At 44.2% G+C, this 21,563-nt stretch overlaps 1 protein-coding gene across 2 annotated transcripts in view; it reads right to left on the bottom strand.

The window, feature by feature from the left end:
* The window catches only part of CASTOR2 (cytosolic arginine sensor for mTORC1 subunit 2), a 147,259-nt gene that overhangs the window by 109,597 nt on the left and 16,099 nt on the right, over nucleotides 1-21,563 (bottom strand). The window contains exon 2 of one of the 2 annotated variants that reach the window (XM_062632141.1): nucleotides 4,994-5,084. In XM_062632141.1, the coding sequence (XP_062488125.1) occupies nucleotides 4,994-5,067 (74 nt within the window). In that variant the 5' untranslated portion in view covers nucleotides 5,068-5,084. Of the gene's footprint in view, nucleotides 1-2,733; nucleotides 3,150-4,993; nucleotides 5,085-21,563 lie in introns of those variants that run through there. The other variant, XM_062632132.1, reaches the window with a different exon arrangement.

The raw sequence follows: 21,563 nt of genomic DNA, 5'->3' as shown, positions 1-21,563 counted from the left end.
AACTGTAGTTTCTTGCATGACTAACACGAGGATGCTGATGATGTCACTGCCACCTCTCTGGATCGCATCTGTCCCACAGATCATTATTTCTTGTTGGCAGCCTTGCAGCACAGGTAAAAACTCTGTGTAAGGTCTCACCGGGAGACATGCAAGAGGTGTAAATAACTGGCATCTTCGCTATCTCATCAGAAGAGGTTAGCAGGGGTGTAGGCCACCTTCCCCTTTCACCCCTCCGTTGGTCCTTTCAGACTGCATGGCTGGGAGTGGAGATTTGCCTTGCACCCACACAAGAAGTTGTTGTCTACAGGGCACATCCACTTCTTAGAGGAAAAAGAAACAGCAGCATCATAAATTTAGGGAGTTCCATCTCCCAGAGACCACCATCTTCCTCATACACATGGTGTTCATCAGAGCAGGTCTGTGGGGCAGGGACCTCGTTTGCCTCAGGGCATGTAAAAAGCACACAGGAGAAAGCAACGGCTCAGCATTGCCGCTTGTCTCAAGAATGACACAAACAAGCTTCCCATTCCCTCCCCTGCACCTCTACTGCCTGCAAAAACATCAAAACAAAGGAGAAATAAATAGAAGTTTCCCATTCCAACAAGCCAGTGAGATTCCCTGAAAGCCAGGGGAAGGTTATTGATGTTCACCGTGCAAGGAAAGGGACAGAGACCTCAAGAACCAGAGCAATGTCAGGTGCTGCATCCAAATGCAGGGCAAGGTATCACACCCCAAAGGGTTTATCTTAATGTCTTCACCCTTTCACAGCTCTCCGGTGCTGAAGATGTGAAATGCAGCGGGAAACAAAAAGGCAACAGGACCATCCCTGAGCTTAAAATACATCAGTAAATAAAAGAAAACAAACCACCAACACTCAGTCTTATGCATTAAGTCTTGTGCATTAGGAGTGACAGATTTAAAGATTTCACTGTTGACGTTAACAGTGACATTTTAAGCACGGGAAAGGGTGCAACAACCCCTCCAAAAAAACCCAGCAACCTCTTGCAATTATAATGAAATAACAAATTAAAAATAGAAATTCAAGACTGAGGAGCCTTTAATGCCCTGGGTGGGTATTCCAGGCCAGCAGTAAACAAGGTGCTGATATACTTTACACTGCAACCCAGGGCAAGCCAAGTGGGATGAGCCCCAAATCAGAGTGAGATTTCAATGCATGAAGTTTAACTGAAGATAAGGGACTGTAATCAAATTACAGCACAAATAGGTCCATTCATCCGTGAGCTTTATCACAGAGAGGGGATTGAATTACAGCTTGGAATAAAACAACTTAAGCAATAAAAAGCAAATTTATTATCTATTTATTGTTTCCCCACCTTCACCCAAGACCACTATCTGAGAGGAGCCTGGGGAGAAAGCTGAAATTCTAATTATGAGGCTGGAAAACCATGAGGAGTTTAAGTTGGGTTATTTACATTCCCATTCCTCTTTCTCAGCAGAGCAAAGTCAACAAGCTGAGCGAAGACACAGGAATATGCAATTGCAATTCAAGTTGTTTTGCAGCGAAAGGCCTAAGCAGCTTACAGACACTCAGTAACCCTCAGCCAGAGGGTTTTTTTTTCCTCTCCCTAAAAACAATATAAATTCTCACACTGCCTTCCACTGTTTTTCCCCCCTTTTTTTCCCCGAAAGCTATCACATATTGCTCAATACCAGGATTTTTAAAGAGAGCCAAGCTCAGGGCAGGCATTGCCCCTCATCCTCCTCCAATCTGGCAGCACTGAAAAAGCGCCGTTTAAAACAAACGCGTGGGGACGATTCGCTCTCTCGGCGAGTGCTGTAAGGAACAACAACCGGGAGAAAAACAGAGCGAGAGGAAAAAACCACCGCGGCTCCCCCCCTCCCGGGGCTGCCGGTGCCTTTGTTGTCGCGGCGCCCCGCGCCCGCCACCCCCCCGGACCCCTCCGGTCCCCCACAACCTGTTCTCACCGGAGCCTCGCCGGGGGGGGACCCCAACGCCAGCGCTCACCCCCGGCACCATCTCCCACTCTTGGGATAATGGGGGTGTGGGGAAGAGCCAGGTGTCCCCCCTCACCCTGCCCTCTGGACAGGAGAGTGTCCCCCAGCACCCCGACTGCTTGCATGGAGGGCGTCCTCGCCCCATAGCACCCTGGCCCTTATCAGGGATGGTGTTCCCCCCGCTCCAGCACCCTGCCCCTTTGCAGGAATGAGGATATCCTACCCTCTTGCGATGGGGGTGCCCCCACCCCAAAACCCTGCCCCCTTGCAAGAATGGTGCCCGTCACCCCAGACCTCTGCCCCCTTCCAAGGAGGGGTGTCCTCCATTCCAGGACCCTGCTTTATTTCAGGAAGGAGGTCGCCCCCCACCCCATCATCCCACCCCCTTGCAAGAAGGAGGCTGCCCTGCCCCCTTGCAAGGAAGGTACCCCCCCCCAGCCAGCCCCTTCGCAGGGACAAGAAGATGCCCTCCCAGCCCCCAGCCCCCTAGTAAAAGGGAGGATACACCCCCCAGCACCCCGTCCCCCTGCGAGGAGGGTGCCCCCCTGTCCCCCTCAAAAGGAGGGTACCCCCCAACCCCTGCCTCCCTCACAAGGAGGGTTCCCCCCAACATCTTATCCCCTTCAAAGGGGTGCCCCCTAACCCCCATCCTTCTGACAATGAGGGTGTCCCCCAACCCCTATCCCACTCACAAGGAAGGTACTCCCCAGCATCCTGTTCCCTCACAAGGAAGGTGCCCCCAGCCCCAGCACCTACCTCGTCTTAGAGGACAGGAAAGCAAGTTTGATTAATCCATAGGTAAACAACTGGATGCTCTCCTTGGCTATGCTGGCCACTCTGAGCCTGTGCTCTAGGATGTGCAGTTCCATCTTTTCCTCTTTCTCATTTGTAGTTCATCTATCCCCGGGGTTTATTTTGTGTTTTTGAATGGGGAGGGGGAGGGGGGCTGTTATTGTCGGTGCCTTTTTTCCCCCCCTCTGGTTCCTTCTTCCCTTCCCGGCTTCGGGGCGGGCAGCGGCGGGTGCGAGTGAGCAGGGGGTGCCCAAGTTGGAGCGGGGTAGTGGTGGGGAGGCCGGCGGGGCGCGGAGCGGAGCCGGGCAGGAGGCAGCGGAGCGCCGAGCAGCTGGTGCTCGCTGGAACAAACAACTTGCCACTCAAGGCCGGCCCAGCGCGCCTGCGCGCCGCCCCGCCGCATGCCGGGCCTTGCAGTCCGCAACGCCGCGCCGGACGTGGCCGCGCCGCGCCGCGGGGTCCGGCGGCTGGACGGGACGGGCCGGGCCGGGCCGCGCTGCGCTGTCCTGCACTGGGGAGGGGACCCGGGCAACCCCACCCCGCACCGCTCCTGCCGCCAGTGCCGAGTTGGACCGCATACTTCAGGAGATTTGTAAATAGCACTCATAAGCGACCAGCAGGGTTGGATCAGTTTTCACTGCACCCATCGTTCGACTCGAGTAGGGGGAAAGAGCTACAATCTCAGCACCCAAAAACCAGCAGAAAGGAGAACTTGAGAAGTTTTCACTACCGCTGTGGAAATGCTCCAATTGTACCCCGTTGGTTCTCGCCCGCAGAAGGCAGGAGTTCTGCCCTACTCCCCCGTGCAGCAAAAATAAAGTGGAAAAAAATACTCACTACATGGAAGTGTTGTCGAGGTAAACCGGCAGTTGTCAAGAACACAGAAACAGCCTTGTGTGCATGACAGTTGGTAATGCTGAAGGGCGAGTGGCTTGTTGGTCCCAGTCGTCACTCCGCTCCTCAGCACAAGGAGGCTGCAGGGAGGCAGGAATGGACAGACCTCACACCAGCACCCCAGAAACAGGGCTGATGGGACAGCAGGAGTGCCTCAGAATTGGCATCCAGACACTGACCCTGCCATGTTTGGGAGCACCAGCTCCTCAGCACAGAGCCCCACTGACAGCACACAGGCTGAAACTGGAACTAAATTCAGTCTTGGGGTATTCTTAAAACAGGACTTAGCCCATAAACCTGATTTTAGCTTCTGTGTGTAGCTCCCTTTGACTTCAGATCACACTGATTCTGCCAGGGACACACCACACACCACCTTCATCAGTAGATCTCAAACGGGCTAGACCATCAACAGCAACCCTTCTGTTCTACGCAAGGGGAAAATGAGGCAGAGGATGTGTCCAAGGGCACCAGATCAGAGCTCAGTTAGTCAAGCTCCACTCCAGGCCATTCCTCCTCACTGTACAGAAGGAGGAGCTTCTGCAGTGTTTTTTGTAGCAGAAATGCCTTGAATCCAGCTCTGGAGAAAAGCTTGTGAAACTAGGCTTTCCAAACCCTTTTTACTATGCGACTTCCCACTGGATGGCTGTATTCCTCCATGGACATGTCTGTCTGTGGCCATACTTCTGAAAGGCTGTTCTAATTTGTAACATCCCCAAAGGAAAAACTTGAAATTAGAGGCATTTATATCAATAGTCAAAATCAGTCAGAGGAAAGGCAACAAAGATAACATTTGTAAAAGCCTTTAAAACCCAGGGAGTTGCTTTCCTTCACTGCCTCACACGCAAGTTCAGATGGCTGTAGGTGTTGCATTTTAGGAAGCTGAAGAGGATTTGTAATCTGCTTCCACTGCCAGTTCAAGGTCTTGGTCTTCAAAGCTCTCAATGTATCTGTGCCCAGCTACAAAATGTGCCTGCACCTGCATCTACAAATCACAGAGATATTCGTGTTCCTCTGGGACAATGCAGACCACAGAGCCCAGAAGGAAGCAGCCAGGGACAAAATATGCGCTGTCTAGGTTGCTGTGAACTTCCAGAGGAAACCAGAAAAATGTAGCCTGAATCATGTCTAGGAAATGCTGCAAAACTTTCCTCTTTTAAAAGATTTTCCATCATAATCAGGACAACATTCACATCCACTCTTCCCCTTCCCACTTAGAGAAAGAATCTGGTGACCCCAAGCACAGCTTTGTCAAAACAGGGAGGTCAGAAACTCCAGGAAGGCCACCAGGGATTCTGCTATTACCAGTCTAATTACTACTGAAAATGCTTACTTGAAACAACTGAGAGATGGCAGAACAGACCCAAAGGTAAAATCACTGGGGACCTTTTGAAGCAAGCAAATCATCGGAGGCTTCGTTCTGCCTGCAGGGAAGGAGAAAAAGAGGCCCTGAGTTAGTCATCTGGATTTACTAAAAAAAAAAAAAAAAAAAGAGAATCAAGTAAACAAGAAAAAACAAAAAAATCCCCCCAAACCCACAAAACACAGAAATACTTCTTCATTTTGTAAGTTTACATCTGGTGCTCTCCAAAATTGCAATTTCTTTCCTGGGTCTGTTTGGCTGCTCTGGTTTTCCACGTCTTTCAAAGAAGGTCTGAAGGCCTCTTTGAGCTGGAAACACAGACCTCATGGCTACATGAACCTTCACAGAGCTGATTGTAGGAAGCATTAGAAAAATATAAAGCCCCCCCCCCCCCAACACCCAACCTAGTTTTCTACACGTGAAAAATATGTCTAGCTCAGCACAGGCGGACTTTTCAAGAGCACGAAACATGGCAATTAGCCAAAAGACTATTAAGGCCCCCTCCTCCAACTGTCATTAGTATTCAGATCTCTCTCTCCCTTGTTGCCAGGTATACCTGGGAGATTCCATGTGGGGAGCAGCTTAGAATGTCTTGTTATTATACATAACATGCTATAATGTCTTTTGATTATTGCAATTTCAAGTTTTCCATATTTTTGCAGCTCAAAAGGACTCACTCAGCCCAGCCACAGAGTAGGGACCTGTCGTGCAAGATGATGTGACCAGACTTTATTACACTCAAAACCCATTCCCTGCCCACACAGCTTCCAATGGCAGTTACCACAGCACATGCTGGGCAGACAGAACAAAGGAACAGGGAGAACAGGTAAGAAAAGAGGAAGGTGATGTAGTGGCAAACTAAATCTCAGTATGAGGACCAGGCACTGAGAGTCACCTCCTCACCACATGGAGAATGGAGCGCTGATGAGCCATCACAAGTAGATGAGATTCCCAAGTGCTCTAGGTCAGACACCACGTAAAACTTGGGGTTTGAAGCCTTGAGGCCAAGGGGGTTGGGAGGTGTTGTTGGTGTTCATTTGTAGAACAATGCAGACTGTATTTGGACTGATGGGCAGCCTTCAGATATACCAGCTTCCACTCATAATCACAAGGACCTTCTTACTGGTGAGCAGGACAAGAGCCATCTCCTGTTTGCCCAGAGGCATGTATATCCGGAAGCAAGTTCCTCAGAACTCCTCTAGTTTTTCCACAAAACAGTCTTGGCAGCAACCAACGTAGAGCCAGGCAGAGGCCACAAGCAGTCCTTTGGGAGACTGAATTTGGTCTGAATGCAGAAGTTCTCATAAAACACACTGCAGGAACCCAAGTGTTTGCAACAATCAGTCTTTCAGGAAACAGACATTTAACATTTGTAGAAAGAATTTACGTAAAAGGAATGTAATTGCACACTGTGACAAAGAGTTCCTGAAGATCAGCTCTGTACACAGAGGAAAAGTAAAGGAGAATTTCTAATCACGCGAGTCATCATGTTTTATGCAGTTACTCCCAACTACAGCAGGATGTGTCAGTATTATTTTATTTAGATGGTGGAAGGAAGTTCTTAAATCATTTGTGGTCTCTTCTGATACCATAAAAAAGCCCCAAATTACCATACTTAGTTCTCAAAGATGAAGCTCTGGTAGCCTTTTACAGATGGATTTTAACATGCAGGATCTAAATTTTTGGCAATAAAACCTCATTTAAAAAAATAGATTAAATTATGTCACGTGACTTGTATGACATTGCGCTGCTGCAAATCTTACAGCACTCTGCTGTTGACAGAATTTTGCTCTTCTTTCAGAAACATCTTAAGTTCAACAGTGTCTTGATCTTTGACTAGGGCCTGTAACAGCTTCTAAGACCTAAAACAGCAGATAGCACAAGTTCTGATGTGAATGACATAATGGCAGTACCCTGGATAAATATGCCCAAGGCAAGATGAATCCAGTGTCACAGTTGTTTATACTGGCATTTGCTTTTCTGCAGTAGGCTAAGCATATGAAGTTCGTAGCACGTGTGTAGCTCTGGTGTGAAACCAGGGTCCATGTGCACTTCTGGGGTCCCTTTGAGACTCAGTCCATAAGGGGACACAGCAATCTGCTCCAGTTTCTAAGCTCAGAGAGTACTCTTGGAATGCAAGCTGTGTTTGAAGCTTTGAGGAACAGACGCATCTTCAGGTCAGATGCTGGTTTTGACCAAAAGGGAAGCCATAACCTTTCTTAACAGCCTTCACCAGTTTACTCAGAGATGAAAGTTACTAAGTAACTATAATTATCCTGGAACTCCTTGCTTAAGTTAAACAGGCCTTTCTGACCCAGGGAGGGTAATACTTCTTTAGACAAAGAGGTAAACAAAGGCACAGAAAGGAAGGCAGTGAACAAAGGTCACACCATTGGTTATCATCATTTTGGAAGTACAATTCATAGGCCACTGCTTGATCATGAGACCTCTATGAGGTCTGAGGCAGACAGGATGGGTTTGCAAGCTGCTATCCTACACTTCAGTGACAATTAGCCTCTTCTTAAGAAAAAAAATAAAAAAAAAATTTGTGTAAAATATTAACACCCCTCCCCCAAAAACCAACAAAACCAAAAAAAGAAAAAATAAAAAGCTTCCCAAACGTTAGCTCCTGGGCTGGCTTGTGAAAAATTACCCATTTGTTTAATTGAAAAGAGTGATTTATCAAGCTAATTTCCTTCCAGCAACCAGAGACCTTTCAAAACTTGATTGCAGTTAATGTACCAGTGTTTCAAAGCATTTTATTCAACTATCAAATAAGCTAATGAAGACCTTTAATTTACTGTTGAAGTACAAAGTGGGCTGAGCAGGTCAGACATTTTGTGCTCTCAGGGCACAGCTGAGGTGCAGATGAGACTTGGTTGTTGCATCAGCTCCTCAGATGTCCTGCAGGAGAGCTGGGGGAAGGGAGTGGGAAGAGGCCAAACCAGTAAGAGGATGTGCAGGGGCAGCTCTTAACTGTGTGTACAAAGCTAACTTACCCTAACCTGGTAGCAGCAAAGTGCTCCAATTAAACATTGAAAAACCAGCTTACAAATGGAGAATGTACAAGTAAATACCTCGGTGAAGAAGGACAAATCTCATATTGTGGTTCCCCCCACCTATGTTCTATGCTTTGGTGCCACCATAAAGCTACTGGCCTGGAAGAACAGAAAATAAAGGGACTCCTAGTACTGGGCTGGGGAAAGGAAACTTTGACAATTGTAATCAATATTACATAGCCTCTGGAGAGAAGAGATGCAACTGCACATACCTGTCATACATAGGTGGACATAGCAACTACTAACTGCAGCACCGAGCAACTTCAAGAAACTCACCAAAGCTCAGCACACTACATAGTAGCAGGCTGGTCCTGTCCCCATCCAAGGGAAGCAAAATTTGCTCAACTTTGGCCTCCAGGAGCCAAGCATAGATATTTGGCCTTGGTATTTTACTCCAATTCCTTGCTCTCTTCCCTAGTGGCTGGCAAACCTTGGACACATCCTTGGAGATTCAACGGCTCCTATGGATTCCTCATCCTCAGTAACACTTAGATGCATTTGTAAGTTGCACCTATGAACTTCAGTGGAAAGATACAAACTCTGGGAGGTAAAATGATTATTAAACTAAAGAGGAAAAGCTGTGCATGTGTTGCTGAACCAAAGCATCACATGAGACAGAACCTGAAAGTTTCCTAGACAACATGCTGATCACACTGGTATAGTGATCAGGTGAGCTACTTAAACCTGTCTGCTGCAATAAGCAATATTGAAACAGACCCACTTCAGCCCATTAGCTCTGTGCAAAACCAGGTGAAATGACTGAAGTCATGTCCACTTCAAGGCTGAAATCATTATTGATGCAAAACTGAGACAGCATGGCTCAGGATGTGGGAAGGATGTTTCCACAGGTACCAAGAGGTGTTAAAGACAACCTCATCTTCTCATTTACTTCTGATACTGTAATAGGAAATTGAAGAAAATACCCCCTCCTTCCCTGCCAGCCTCCTAAAGATCAACACATCTGCAAACACATTCTGCAAACCTCAGGGAAGAAAGCCAGATTGGAGCCTGCCTTATCTCTTCTGACTGGCTAAATGCATTTCAGGCCTCAAGCATCACATGACTGTACATAACGTGTGGATACAATAACTAATGCAGTATTTATAACGGATCAGCAGGGATCAGCAACATTGAACAAACACCCTTATTTGCAAAAGCACCTTCCCAGCCCGTAGAGCAGGCGACCTTGTCTCCCAAGGGCTACAGTGCAAAGGTAATGATCCAAAAATTAACGATTAGAAACTCCAATGAAATTTATCCACAGCTCCCCCTTAACCTCACAGTTTTCCACTGAATCAAACAAACCCTGTCACTGCAATACAGAAACCAGTGCAATGGAAGAGGCTGGTCCCTCAGTGCAGTAGGCAGTGGATGTGCTGGTAAGGATAAGAAAGCACAGATCAGTATCTTGTCAAATGTCCTCCAACTGAAGAACATAACACATCTCTTACATAGTCCTACCTGATCACATGGTAGACCAGGTAGGCCTCCAACAGCCATATGGGGACTCCAGAACAGGTCAATGTATGAGCTATTAGCATTGTCCAGAGCAGTTTTCAACCCACTGGAAAGTTCCAGCTGTACAGGGCAAAATCCTGCATGCTCTACTGGACCACAGGATTCAGGTATTCGCAAGATTTAATTGCAGATGGACTGCCACATGGAAAATTCCCTGCACATTGCCTCTCACATTCTCAATAGATTACATCCCATCTCTCAACAGTGAGGCCTTATTTGCCCTTGTATTTAGAGTAATCTTATGTTCAAAAAAGGCAGTACACTTCTGACCACACTGCACTTCTCTTTACAACTGGCATAGCTAAGTTGGGCTCACAGGGTTTTGCCATTTCCACTTGAACAATCTCTTGGTTAGTGTAACACCTGGGTAGTCCTAAGTCTTTGTTGACTTTGTGGGCCTGTGAACACCAAGCTCTTTCCTCTCAAGGGAGTTTTTCGCTGTGGCAATGCATTTACTGCTGGCTTTAGGAGTCACAACCTGCCCTAAGGGACTAATTCCTCCACAGTTGCTGTGCTAGTCAAAGCTTTTGTCTGGCTGCAGGACTGAGAGAGAGCTCCTGTGATGGAAACTCCCAGCAAAGAGGAAACTGAATATTGTAAATGCACTCTAAGGCCTGCCCTCTTTAAGAGAGGCTGAGGCAAGCTGGCAGGAATCCCAGTTAGGCAAGGTGGCTTTGTTGAGACAAAGCAGGACCTGTTGGTCATTGGTCTGTAAGAGGTGGAGGGCCTGAGCCAGCATGTCCAGATCTCTCCTGGCAGGAGCTCCAACAGGGAAGCAGCCTGGTCTCTCTAACAGCTGCCATTTCCTCCAGCACATTGTTGGCATCCATCCCCTCCTGTTTGTAACCCTAACCCTGGCCCTTCCTCAGAAGGGTCTTTCTTTTACATGATTACAAATGAGCCCTCCCGGAGTCATTTAGAAGATAAAGCCCAGTTGTTCCCACAGTCTGTAACCTGGGTTCTTCCTTCAGGTATCTCAGCCCTTTTGATTCCACATAGCACATTCCAGCAAATACTTGAAAACACACTTCTCTCACCTCTCATACCAGGGTAAGACTTTTAACCCATGGTTATGCCTTAAAAACAGGAATCAGCAGCATGCACAACTACTCCCATGCACTCTACAGAGTTAAATGCTAGAGACAGACCAAAACGAAGAATGTTCTAAAGAAGACATAAAAATAACTGCACCATCAGGAGATGTACACACAGTTGCTCATACAAGGCCTGCTTCTGTAACACTTGAGAGTCATGTATAATTAATTGCTCCAGGCTCCAATTTGCAAAAGCAAAAATCATGGAAATATCCGATCTGTCAACAGGATACCTCTGCAGAGGACTAGAAATGTGTTTTCACATCTTCAGATTTTGTGTTCCACCATGGTGACCAGGGAATACTTTTTACTTGGTTTATACACTGTATCTGTGGCTTCATAGATGCTGCAAGGGAGGAGTTGCTGAAACAAATTCATCAATGAACATCATGAGCTGCAGAAGTGGACCATCTCTTTTTGAATCCCATTTCTGAGCATAGCAAATAAATGCTCATGGCAGAATGTAAGAGTACAACATGTTTGCAACCTCTTCTGCTGCACCCTCTCTAGTGTCTAACAGGTACAAAAACTCACACTTCTAAACCACTCTGCAAATTTGAGCCTTTATTTTTAGTGCGAAGTTTTAGTAGTAATATTCTGAGTGCCCTGAGGAACTAAAGCTGAACTGAGGAACAAAGAGGAAAAACCACAGAGATACTATAAAATGGAACATTACAAATACTGAAAACAAACAGCTAAAGAAATAGGACACTGAGACACACAGGGGAGCAAATGGAAGGAGGCAGTCAACTGCATTTAACTGTGCAGAAAGTTTGCTTTATATAAGGTATTTCCACTTCTAGGTTTAAATCATGGCTTTCCTCTGCCACTGGCCCCAACAAAAACACAACAGCAGCAGCAGGAGCAACATCATGAAGAAATGTTCCAGCTTTGGGTATCAAGGGAGAAAATCAGACACAAGGTTCTGTAATCCCCCTTCCAACTGCTTTCTCTCCCTCTGCTATAACCACTCATGCCTTTGTCTGGAGAGCTGACAGGTTTAAATAGAGCATGGAAAGCTGGCTGTTTTCAAGCCCCTGTTTCTGCCTGTATCAGAGAGAATGGAACAGGCTTCTTAACACTCAGAATCACTTTCCAAATTCCAGTTGTGATTACTTCAGGGCTGTGTTTCACTCTACGCTGTTATTTACTTTAATGAACTCTGCCTACTCTATCATTTGGTTCAAACAAGGAGATCTTTGGGAGATCAAAATTCAAGATGATACAGCAAAGTAACCTAAATGGAATGAGGCCAAACAACACGTAATCATGTCTAACAAGGAGCAAGGGGAGAGAGTGCAGAGGGGGATGGGTGGGCAGAAGTGGAGGTGCAATAAATGCCACACGGAAAACCGATGCTTCTCACTGTACATCAGGCCTGAGAAGCGAACAGGAGAGCAGCTCCAGCTGAGGAGAGCTGAATGCTGGCATCAGGTGGAGGGACAGTGAAAGCCATTCTCTGAGCCGGCAGCTGCCTTGTGCAGTGGCCTGTTTTCAGAAGTGGGGACGTGGTACTAGAGAAAGAGCCCTGCAATAAATTCCTCTTACTTTTTTTTTTTTAATTGCTGTTCATGAAGAGCAGAATGCAGAAAAGGAAAAAGTAAAAATAATGGAGTTACACCAAGAAGAGACCCCAGTTAGTAGTGCATCCTAATCTGCTTGTTACCTGAAGAATAAGCCTTCTCAGTTCTTGGCATTAACTAGAGTCTTAACCTCTATTCCCATGTAACTCAAATTAATTTCTTACTCTAAACGGAGTGAATAAGCAGCGCTATTGTGATCTGCTTCTTGGGCAGAGCTAGAAATGGGATAAACTTATCCGATAACTTCAGAGACAACACTAAATGGGGCCACGTGTTTGAAGAACAAATATGAGTTGAAAGTAAGGCAATTATTAGACTTTTTTCTCTGCTTTGGTCCAGTAGGTCAAATGACAGGTATCTGCACTGGAATAATTTGTCACAAGGGAAAATGATGACGGAACAAACTAGTACACAGTATCTGTTCAACTTGAACATGCAAAAAGAAAGAAGAGCAGGAGATGACGAAGCCTAAGGAAAAACAGAAGTCCCAGAGGCTTTTATGTCTTCCTCATATACCAACCACACTCATGGAAGCACTTAATGTTGTTCAAATTCTTGGACATGAACCTATAACTAAGCATACCAGAACTCCCCCTACTGAGGAGCTACCACAACCACAACTAAGTATTTGGGGAATTTCTTCAGCAGAAGACTTCTCTGTGGGAAAGTGCTGATCTGTTGAAACTAAAGCTTTTTGTGGAAAAATGTCAGCTTCCATGAAATACTAGCTGGGAAGAGGTTCTTGTGCTCGCAGTGCAACTGCAGGCAGATAACATTTCTTCTGGGGTTCTTCTGCAGTGTCCATATACTGATTGTAGGGTCAGAGAGACACAAACCAGAAAGGGCAACCTCTGTAGTGTGCAAGGCCAGATTTAAAAGAGATGTTTGAACGTGGCCTTTCCCAGTGGGCTACTACCATATGGGAAGGAAGCTGGTTCCTGTCTCACTGTCTTTTCTCAGAAGATAGGGTTAGGCACTTGGGTTTATTTTTCAAGAGAACAGACAAAAAGACAAAGTGTTAAAGTTTTAATGAAACAGCACTCTGCTCCCACTCTCTAGTTTCAACACAAATGATATTATTGCACTCACAATGGGGACTTAATATTATTTCGGCTAAAGAAAACTAAACAAACAAGAACAAAGCCTTGTAACTCTGTGTGATAGTGCTCATTTGGAAAGATGAGGCATAACACTTCAAATGAAAGAAGCCCTGCCTCGCTCTCTACCCTTCAGCCTGAGGCTGACTCCATGCATGCAGACTGCCACACTTGTTGCCACCACCATTTCATTAAATCAGTGGAATGAGGTACAGGCTGAGCCCCCTCACTACAGGAACGGCATTTTCTGATGATGTGTAATAAGAGTCCTAGATATCTGTCTAAAAAATTCCAGATCTCTGTTTAAATGATGTGGCTGCAGCAAGATTTTGTTTGAAAGAATCCAACTGCAGGAAGCTGGTTTTTTTTTTAGCCCAGATGGAAAGTAGAAAGGCTCCTTCTGCCACACACAGAGAGGGGAGAAGAGTTAAAGCATGCTGCTGTGCCATCAAACCTTCCCAAGCAAGTACCAGAAGAAAGCTTAGCAGAGACACTTTGGTCCCAGGCTGTGTTTGCCCATCAGGTTTTCAAGCTGAAAGGCTAGAAAAAGGCTAGAAAAGGCTAAGAAAATTCAAGAGCTGTTTCTTGATAGGGAGAAACTATTTGCCGAGGCATGGATCAATGGAAATTTGCTGTGACCAAACCAGTAAGTAGTACAAAGATTGCCAGTAATACAAAGATTGCCCTCATGTCACAGCTTCTATTAGGATATTGACTTTCAGAATCCACATGACTGCATCCGACTGACAAGGTGGCCATGATTCAGTTAGCAACCTGTCTACACCCACTGTCAGTACCATCCTGGACGTGAAAAGGTACATCTAGAAAAGGAATAACAAATCTATTCATCCAAAGAGCATAGAAGATTATGTTCCTAAAATGCAAATGTTGAATGTCTGATTGATGCTGATCACTTATTTTGTCTTTTTTTCCTTTTGCTTCACAACGTAGTTTTCCTGCAAATGTGTGCCCCACTTGCTTAGATAATCCACTCTCAATACTTACAAACTTTGTAGGAAGTTATGGCTTGACTGTAACTTTTTGACTAACAGTAGGAGAAAGACAGATACACAATATAATCCTGCAAAGCTTTATTCAGTCATACTTCAGAATCAGATTTTGGCACTTGTCATCTCTGTATTTAGCATCATTGACATATATTTACAGCCTTTTAAGTCTGTTTGTTCCCAGCTTTCAGTCTAAGTATTTCCTTGAAAACACAGAAATATCCATGACAAATTAGAAGCTATGCATCAACCAGCTGATCACAGAGGCTTCATCTGATAGGCAAGAACATTATTATTACACTGCTGTCCAACACAGAGGCAAAGATTCTTTATCAGAAAGTATCTTGCTAGCACTGAGGGCTTGCCAGAGACTCCAATTCTCTGAACACAAACGGCCTGAGAATGACAATACCATGTTAAGACCACTGCTGCAAAGCTGAAGTGTGGTTTTTTTTTTCTTTTCGTTACACAATAAAGGAATAAATTACTTCTTGTCAAGTGCCTCTGCTGTAAGTTACAAGAAATTACTGCAAGTTTGGTTTTCACCTTCTTCCCCCACCACTTTTTTCCCCTTTAAAGGGAATCCCTCCTGGAGAGAATATTGCTAAAGTGTAAAAAAAACCTGAATGCCGGGTGCCTCCCAGATATACCAGTCCATATATTACATCTGGTTTTATCTGCTCCAGCAGCAGAGGGAACAAATTCAGGCAGCCAGGACTGTTACTTCCATATTATGGTCATTTTTGTGAAGGTCCTTCTTTGAAAGCTGGTATGAAATAGCTCACCTCTACCAGACCTCCCTAACATAGCACTAGTTTACACCAGCTCTGATTTTCAGGCTTATTCTCTAACTCATGTGTGTGTGTATGTGTGTAATAAAATTGTTTCCACACATCATACAAGAGATTTAAGGAAAAGACTGATGTCTTTCTGTAGTTATTCCATACTTTCTTGTACCATGTTTTGCTGATTTACAGATGACTTGTTTATTAACCCAGTTTCCCCTCATGGTATTGTATCTAATCTAGGGGCTGGCTCCTGCTATGCTAATCTGTCACTTTGTGCAAGAGCTGCATCTGAAATGGCATGAGAAATACAGATTTACTGCAAAGTAGCAACAAGCCATCCTTAGTACTGAACCAACAATCTTGAGGAATTCCCATGGAGTTTTAATTGAGAATTCACTTTTAAAAGTTGTACATGAACAGAAACACAGTGAGGGCAAATACTAGCAGGGACTCTTCTTGTGGTCCTCAGAAAGGCAAACTGTAACTTTATATGCTAAGGTAAGGATACCAGGTGTTGAAGTCCTTCTACAAAGAGCAGAAAGTAACTGTTCTTTTGCTCTGTTCTCTTATTTTTAACTAGATATTTTCCCATCCCTTCATTTTTTAGAATAGACTAAGAAACGCTCTTCCAGGCAATATGAATGTGATACTTGAAAAATATTTTCCTCCTTTAAATTAAAATGAAAAATTCGACTTTTTTTTTCCTCATTGCACCTATTCATTTTGTCTTATCTTTTTCAATTTAAGCTTCCATTTATGTGTCTCCAATAGTACGGTTTATAAAAGAACCTGTTCAAAGCAGATGTTTCAACAATGTCAAAACCTTTCCTGTAAAAATGATTTTTAAAAGACAAAAAGCGACATGAGAGTCTCAGAACAAACCCCCTCCTGAAAAAAAAAAGGTTTGATTTTAATGAATTGTCATTTTAACAACGCAGACATTTCAATAAGAACTTCTTGATTAATTCCTCCCAATAACCTCTCAAGAAGGAACATCCTTTTACTATCTCTAAACCTGGAACTACTGTGCAAGTGTGCTGAAGTGTTAGAGATTTATGTGCTCATAGGCACCTGAGCACTTCTCCTTCAGGGCCCACTCTGGTAACGTCAGAAGAAGCACAAAGGAAGTGTTCCTCTCAAAAGGACCACAGAACAATGCAATCCCCATGCCCCTGACAAATCAGGCCAGAACAAAGTAGGTTGCCTTATTTTCACTTGTCACTCCAATATCCTTTTGCACGCTCTTGAACAAGGAAGACAAGAAGAGTACAGTACGTGGCTTTACCCATTGCATACTAAACTGTGCTGCATCTATAGTGAAGCTATAATGCTGAGTTAAACTCATTCTTTAAAGCATGGCTGTATCTGAAGTTATGATCGCTTCCCAAGGATGTGAGCAGAGAGCATTTTCCGAATCTTGAGATTCCACTCACCAGTGGAGAACGGTGCCATTATGACATTAGCTGCCATGAAAATAATAGCTTCAATTACATTTTCATGATGAGAAGTTTCCACTGAAGCTGATTTAACAATACATTATACTGTCTATTTTCCATGCTTGTGCCAATGACTCGGAAAATTGTAAAATTGTGAAATTTTGTTCAAAAGAATAAGCAGACCTGACTCCAACGTCCAAGTGTCAGCACCGCAGCTTGGGGCTTTCCACGCCACTGCTGCAAAATTCAAGTCCACAACCAGCACCCAAATGTGGGACTTACTACTCACTCCTGCACTCATCTGATCCTTCTCCAAGCTGGTAGATAGAAATATCTCTCAATACAAGCTTGCTGACTTTTAACACTTCTCATTTTGCAGCAGCAAATTATATTGAAAAAAATCTTTGGAGAATAGAGATGCCATTAATAGATGAGTAAAGAAGGGAAAGAAAACCATACTGGTAACAACTATATGATTATGAAATTGCAAAACTTTTCCAGATGAGCATTAAGATAGGTTCCAAAGGCTCACTTCTGCTGTTCATTGTTGAACAGAAGTTTGTACAGTCAGATGACAAAGTTGAACATATTTAAAAGTTTCACCTACATAAGCCAAAAAGTAACACCAAGGATACATTTCAAACCTTGTCTTTATAACATCTTTCTTCTCCACAGCTAGCATACCTTGCAAAAGATTCTTTTCAGCTCTATACCTCCAAACAGACAAGGGGCTGCAGAGTACATTCTGCTCTCTTACTGTTCATTAAAAAGGGAAGAAAGCAAGCATGCATGAGTGCATGGAATGGACAGATGAGACACTTGGGGCGACAGACAACAGCAGGAATACGTTTGCTTCCATGATCTGCTTAGAAAGCACATTAGGAATATACTATTAAGAAAATGTTGCGTGCCTTCTTACACTGAATAGAGAAGTTTAGCTTTTCTCAGGTCAGGCCTTGAAGATAAAAATAAATTCTATAAAGCAGCAACGGAAAAAGTTTTATTTCTTCAACTGCAGTAAAAGAAACGCCTGTTCCTAACACCACTCCTGCATTTGAGCATGTCAGATTCCCCAATTTTTTATTGGGAAAAACAACAAAAAACACCCCCCCCCCACCCCTCCCAACCAAATCCACACAAACCCCCCTAACTTTGTGGTGATTTCTGCTCAAACTAACACTACATGATACTGCTAAACACTGAAAGCATATTTTCCTGCATAACCATGTAGGGTTTTTTCTAATGCTAATGCAAATCATTATTATGGGTCCAAACACACCACTCCATCAAGTGGATCCACTTTGGAAAGATGTGAATAGAGACCCAGCACTGTCATCAGAGATGTAGCACAAACACTCAGCCTTTGTTCTACTAGATGTTAGCAACATCAGAGGAGTTTGGTGAGACCAAGAACCACAGGTTTGGTGTCTCCTGGTTTTAACAGTTATGCATAAACACCTCTCTTCCAAGACAGATGACAGTATTTGTCTGCAGAGTCTCACTGCAGTTTTTTCCAGGCCCAGTCAGAGCTGCTGAATGCTTGTAAACAATCTACAGAAAGGTAAGGCAGGATTGGAGCCCAATAAATCCAAGACCATTTACTAATCACCCATCCCATTGCTTCCAGTCTTGCCTCTCCTCCCATTTGCCTGGGGCCTGAGGCTCCTTTCATCAAAGGATGAAAGGCATTAATCTAGATCAAGACAAAGGGAGTAAGTCTTAGAGTTGAAAAGACACTATAGAGGTAACAACAACCAGACACAAAGAAACAGTTAACTGGAAAGCTAAAGTCCAAATAGCCTTTCTTTTCCTTGCTGCAGAAAGCATCTATCCTTATCCCACACGTTCCTACTAATGAAACCCATTGTTGACCACAGCCAATGTTCACAGGAAATACTCTGCTCAGCAAACAGCCAACCAGGTCATATCACAGAATCACAGACTGGTTTGGGCTGGAAAGGACCTTAAAGCTCATCCAGTTCCAATCCCCTGCCATGGGCAGGGACACCTTCCACTAGAGGAGGTTGCTCCAGGCCCCGTCCAGCCAGCCTATCTCTGCATTCAGCTTTAGCTGGCTACAAAGAGTAATATGATCTTTGCAAGTGATGCACACAAGACCTGTGTAAACACAGTATCTGGTTTTAAAAAACTCTGTCAGGATTATAAAAATCTAACAAACCTGAAAACAAAAAAAACGTCCCACCAAGTGACCCTCATGAAAGCCACGTTTAGAAAGAAATACAGAGCTCTAGCACTGCACTTACGTTGCTGGCTAAATCCACTGGGCACTATCAAGGCCAAGTTGTAATCTTCCTCAGAGAGGTTACCCCTCCCTTGTAGCACAGAACACACACTCAGTTTCACTGGGACCAATAGTTGGCTCTCAGAGCATAAACTCCGAAGTAGCAGCCAGGCCACACTGCTGCAAGCTCACAAAGCCAATAGCAAGAAAGGAAATTAAGAAGCAAGTACTGCCAGTACTTTGGAGGGGGAATGAAGAGGTCAGCATTTCAGAGATACATTCCACATATAGACACGTATGTATGCATTTGCAAGTAACTGGCTCCCTCCCCATGGTGTGCTACATGTTGTTTTGTACCCACATGCCCGCCCCCAAGCAGGCCTTGAGGAACTGGATCAACCATCCTGGACGTGCATATCACTGTTTGTCTGTATTGTACTTATCAAGCTTTGACATGCAAGTTTCACATCCAGAAACACACAAAAGTGGGCTTAGATACAGGGAGGCGATTTGGACCCATTTCAATGTCATCCTGTTGTCACTGCCTAAGGCTTATGTTGTGCAGACTTATTTTTGTCACTACCTACAAGAGCTGCAATAGTATTCGCAGACTGTTCCCGACAGTATGTCATTGACATTTCTGTAACACCGGAATCAGGTGGGCTTTTGCTGTTTCATCCCTGTTCACTTTGTTTTGTAATAATCAGTCTGTTTTTAAAAACAGAATTATCTGTCCTGGGTATTTGGCTGTGTGAGTGCAGAACATGAATTATCCTTCAAATGTGCAAATATATCAGCCTGCAATTATTGCAGTCATCTTTCATTACAGACTCTCTTCAACAAACCGGGGTTTTTCCCCACATAGGATGAGCCTCCCCAGATCTAGCAAAACCAACAGCACAGACATCAAACTGAACCACATGCTCTCTTGCTGGCAACAGAAAGGAGGCACCAGGGGTATGAGCCAAGAAGCACAAATTGCTTTGGAAGGTGAGCAGTGTCCCTCAGCCCCAGGGAAGGTGTGACTGTCCCTGCTGTCCTCCCTAGAGCTTTGCCAGGGAGCTGCACATCACCACACAGCGTCTCAGGTTGAGCTGGTGTGACAAACTGCTTCATTTCAAGCTGTGGCTCAGGGCTCAGCACAGAAGTAGCTCTCCTGCCACTTCAATGGATTAGGAGAAGCATCTGGCCAAGAAGTACTACGTACAACTAAGAGAGGTGATGTCCAAAACTGTGACAGTAATAGTCACCTGCACTCATCTGCTTATCATTAACCCCTTCTGAAAGTCTTCCTGATATTAAAGGGACTTAACATGTGCTTGAAGGCTCTGCTGAATACATGAAATGAAGCATGTGGTTGAAAGTGGTCTGATGAACAAGAGTCTCAAGAGATTGAAAAGTTATTTTTGAAGGTGGCAACAAAAGACAACAATTATCTTCCAGAAGGCTTAACATAAACCCCTCAAAATTGGGATGCTTAGGATCACTGACAATGAACCAAACCCCAGGATTTACTGGGATCCCATTTCATTAGAAGTCAATGTCTAGATGCTGGAAAGATGACAAAGGGGGTTGTAGAATTGAAAGAGTATTTTCTGGTATCTAACACAAAGTATTTCTAGACTGTATGCTTCAGCACAGTTTTGGCCTTTTCTTTTTTGTTTAAAGTTTGCTTATAAATAATTTCCCCTCCTTTAATGTTTTTAACATGTCTTTTCCTAGTGTAAGTTGCTTAAAGATGGGAAGTACTTCTTCCATACATAACGCAGGTGGATTTTCAAATTCAGTTTTGCAGAATTTCAAGAATGAAATATGTTGATTTACAGAAAGCGCTGCTCAGATGCTGAAGGCACTTTTTACACCTAGGGAAAACTGATCTACTTAGCTACTACAGAATAACTACTTCGCAGCAGTCCTTTCAGTGCTGTTTAGTTATTCAGAGCAGCTCCAGATATACTCCTGCAAAATAAAAGACGCTTCAATTTTAGATGAAGGAGTGAAAACAGGACGGCTGTGCTAAACCTGCTAATTCTGCAGCAGCTAAGCCACAAAGAATTCTCCCTGGCATAAAAGTATGTCCACTTCTGTAATGTCCTTTTTTAAAGGAACAGTTGTGAAATGGCCACCAAAAAAATCCATTTTAGGGAGGAGCAAGAACTTATTTTGCACTCTTTCTCTCCTATAGATTTCATTGTACAAGCCGTATACTGGGACTGAAAAACAGGCTTCAGCAAAACAGTAACCAGAATATTTTTCACAATGACCCAAAGATTTGAGATTCTCAGTTTCATTTGAGTGTATTAAGAATTCTTAGAAATTAGACTTCATATGATATTGCAGTAGTGAACATACTTTTTAAAGAGTTTTCCATCCTTTGATCTCATTGGTTTCTGCTATTTGGAAATCCCAAATTTCTTCATAGCAGACGTTCAAGATAGCACATTTTAAAATGGAATAAATTAGAAGTTAAAGATAGCAGTGATTACAAGTATGCCCAGAAACTACCCTGTTTGTTTCCCATAGTACAGTAGCTAAGCTAGTAGCTGTATTATTTTTAGAGATGTTGGCTTGATTTTCAGAACTGATCAGATACATCTCACATGTGTCAGCTTCCCTGGAACTGGTGGTTTCCAAGTCTGGCTAGCTAAGAATATATCATCAGGGCACGCACATGGCCAATGTGACAGAAGATTTGCACCTAGTTTGATGTGGCTGG

The sequence above is a fragment of the Pezoporus occidentalis genome, unplaced genomic scaffold (assembly GCF_034315485.1).
Source record: "Pezoporus occidentalis ecotype Australia unplaced genomic scaffold, CSIRO_AGI_Poc_V1 ctg110, whole genome shotgun sequence".
NCBI classification, from domain to species: domain Eukaryota; kingdom Metazoa; phylum Chordata; class Aves; order Psittaciformes; family Psittacidae; genus Pezoporus; species Pezoporus occidentalis.
The sequence above is the reverse complement of the archived record's forward strand: the minus strand, read 5'-3'. Positions and strand labels throughout refer to the sequence as shown.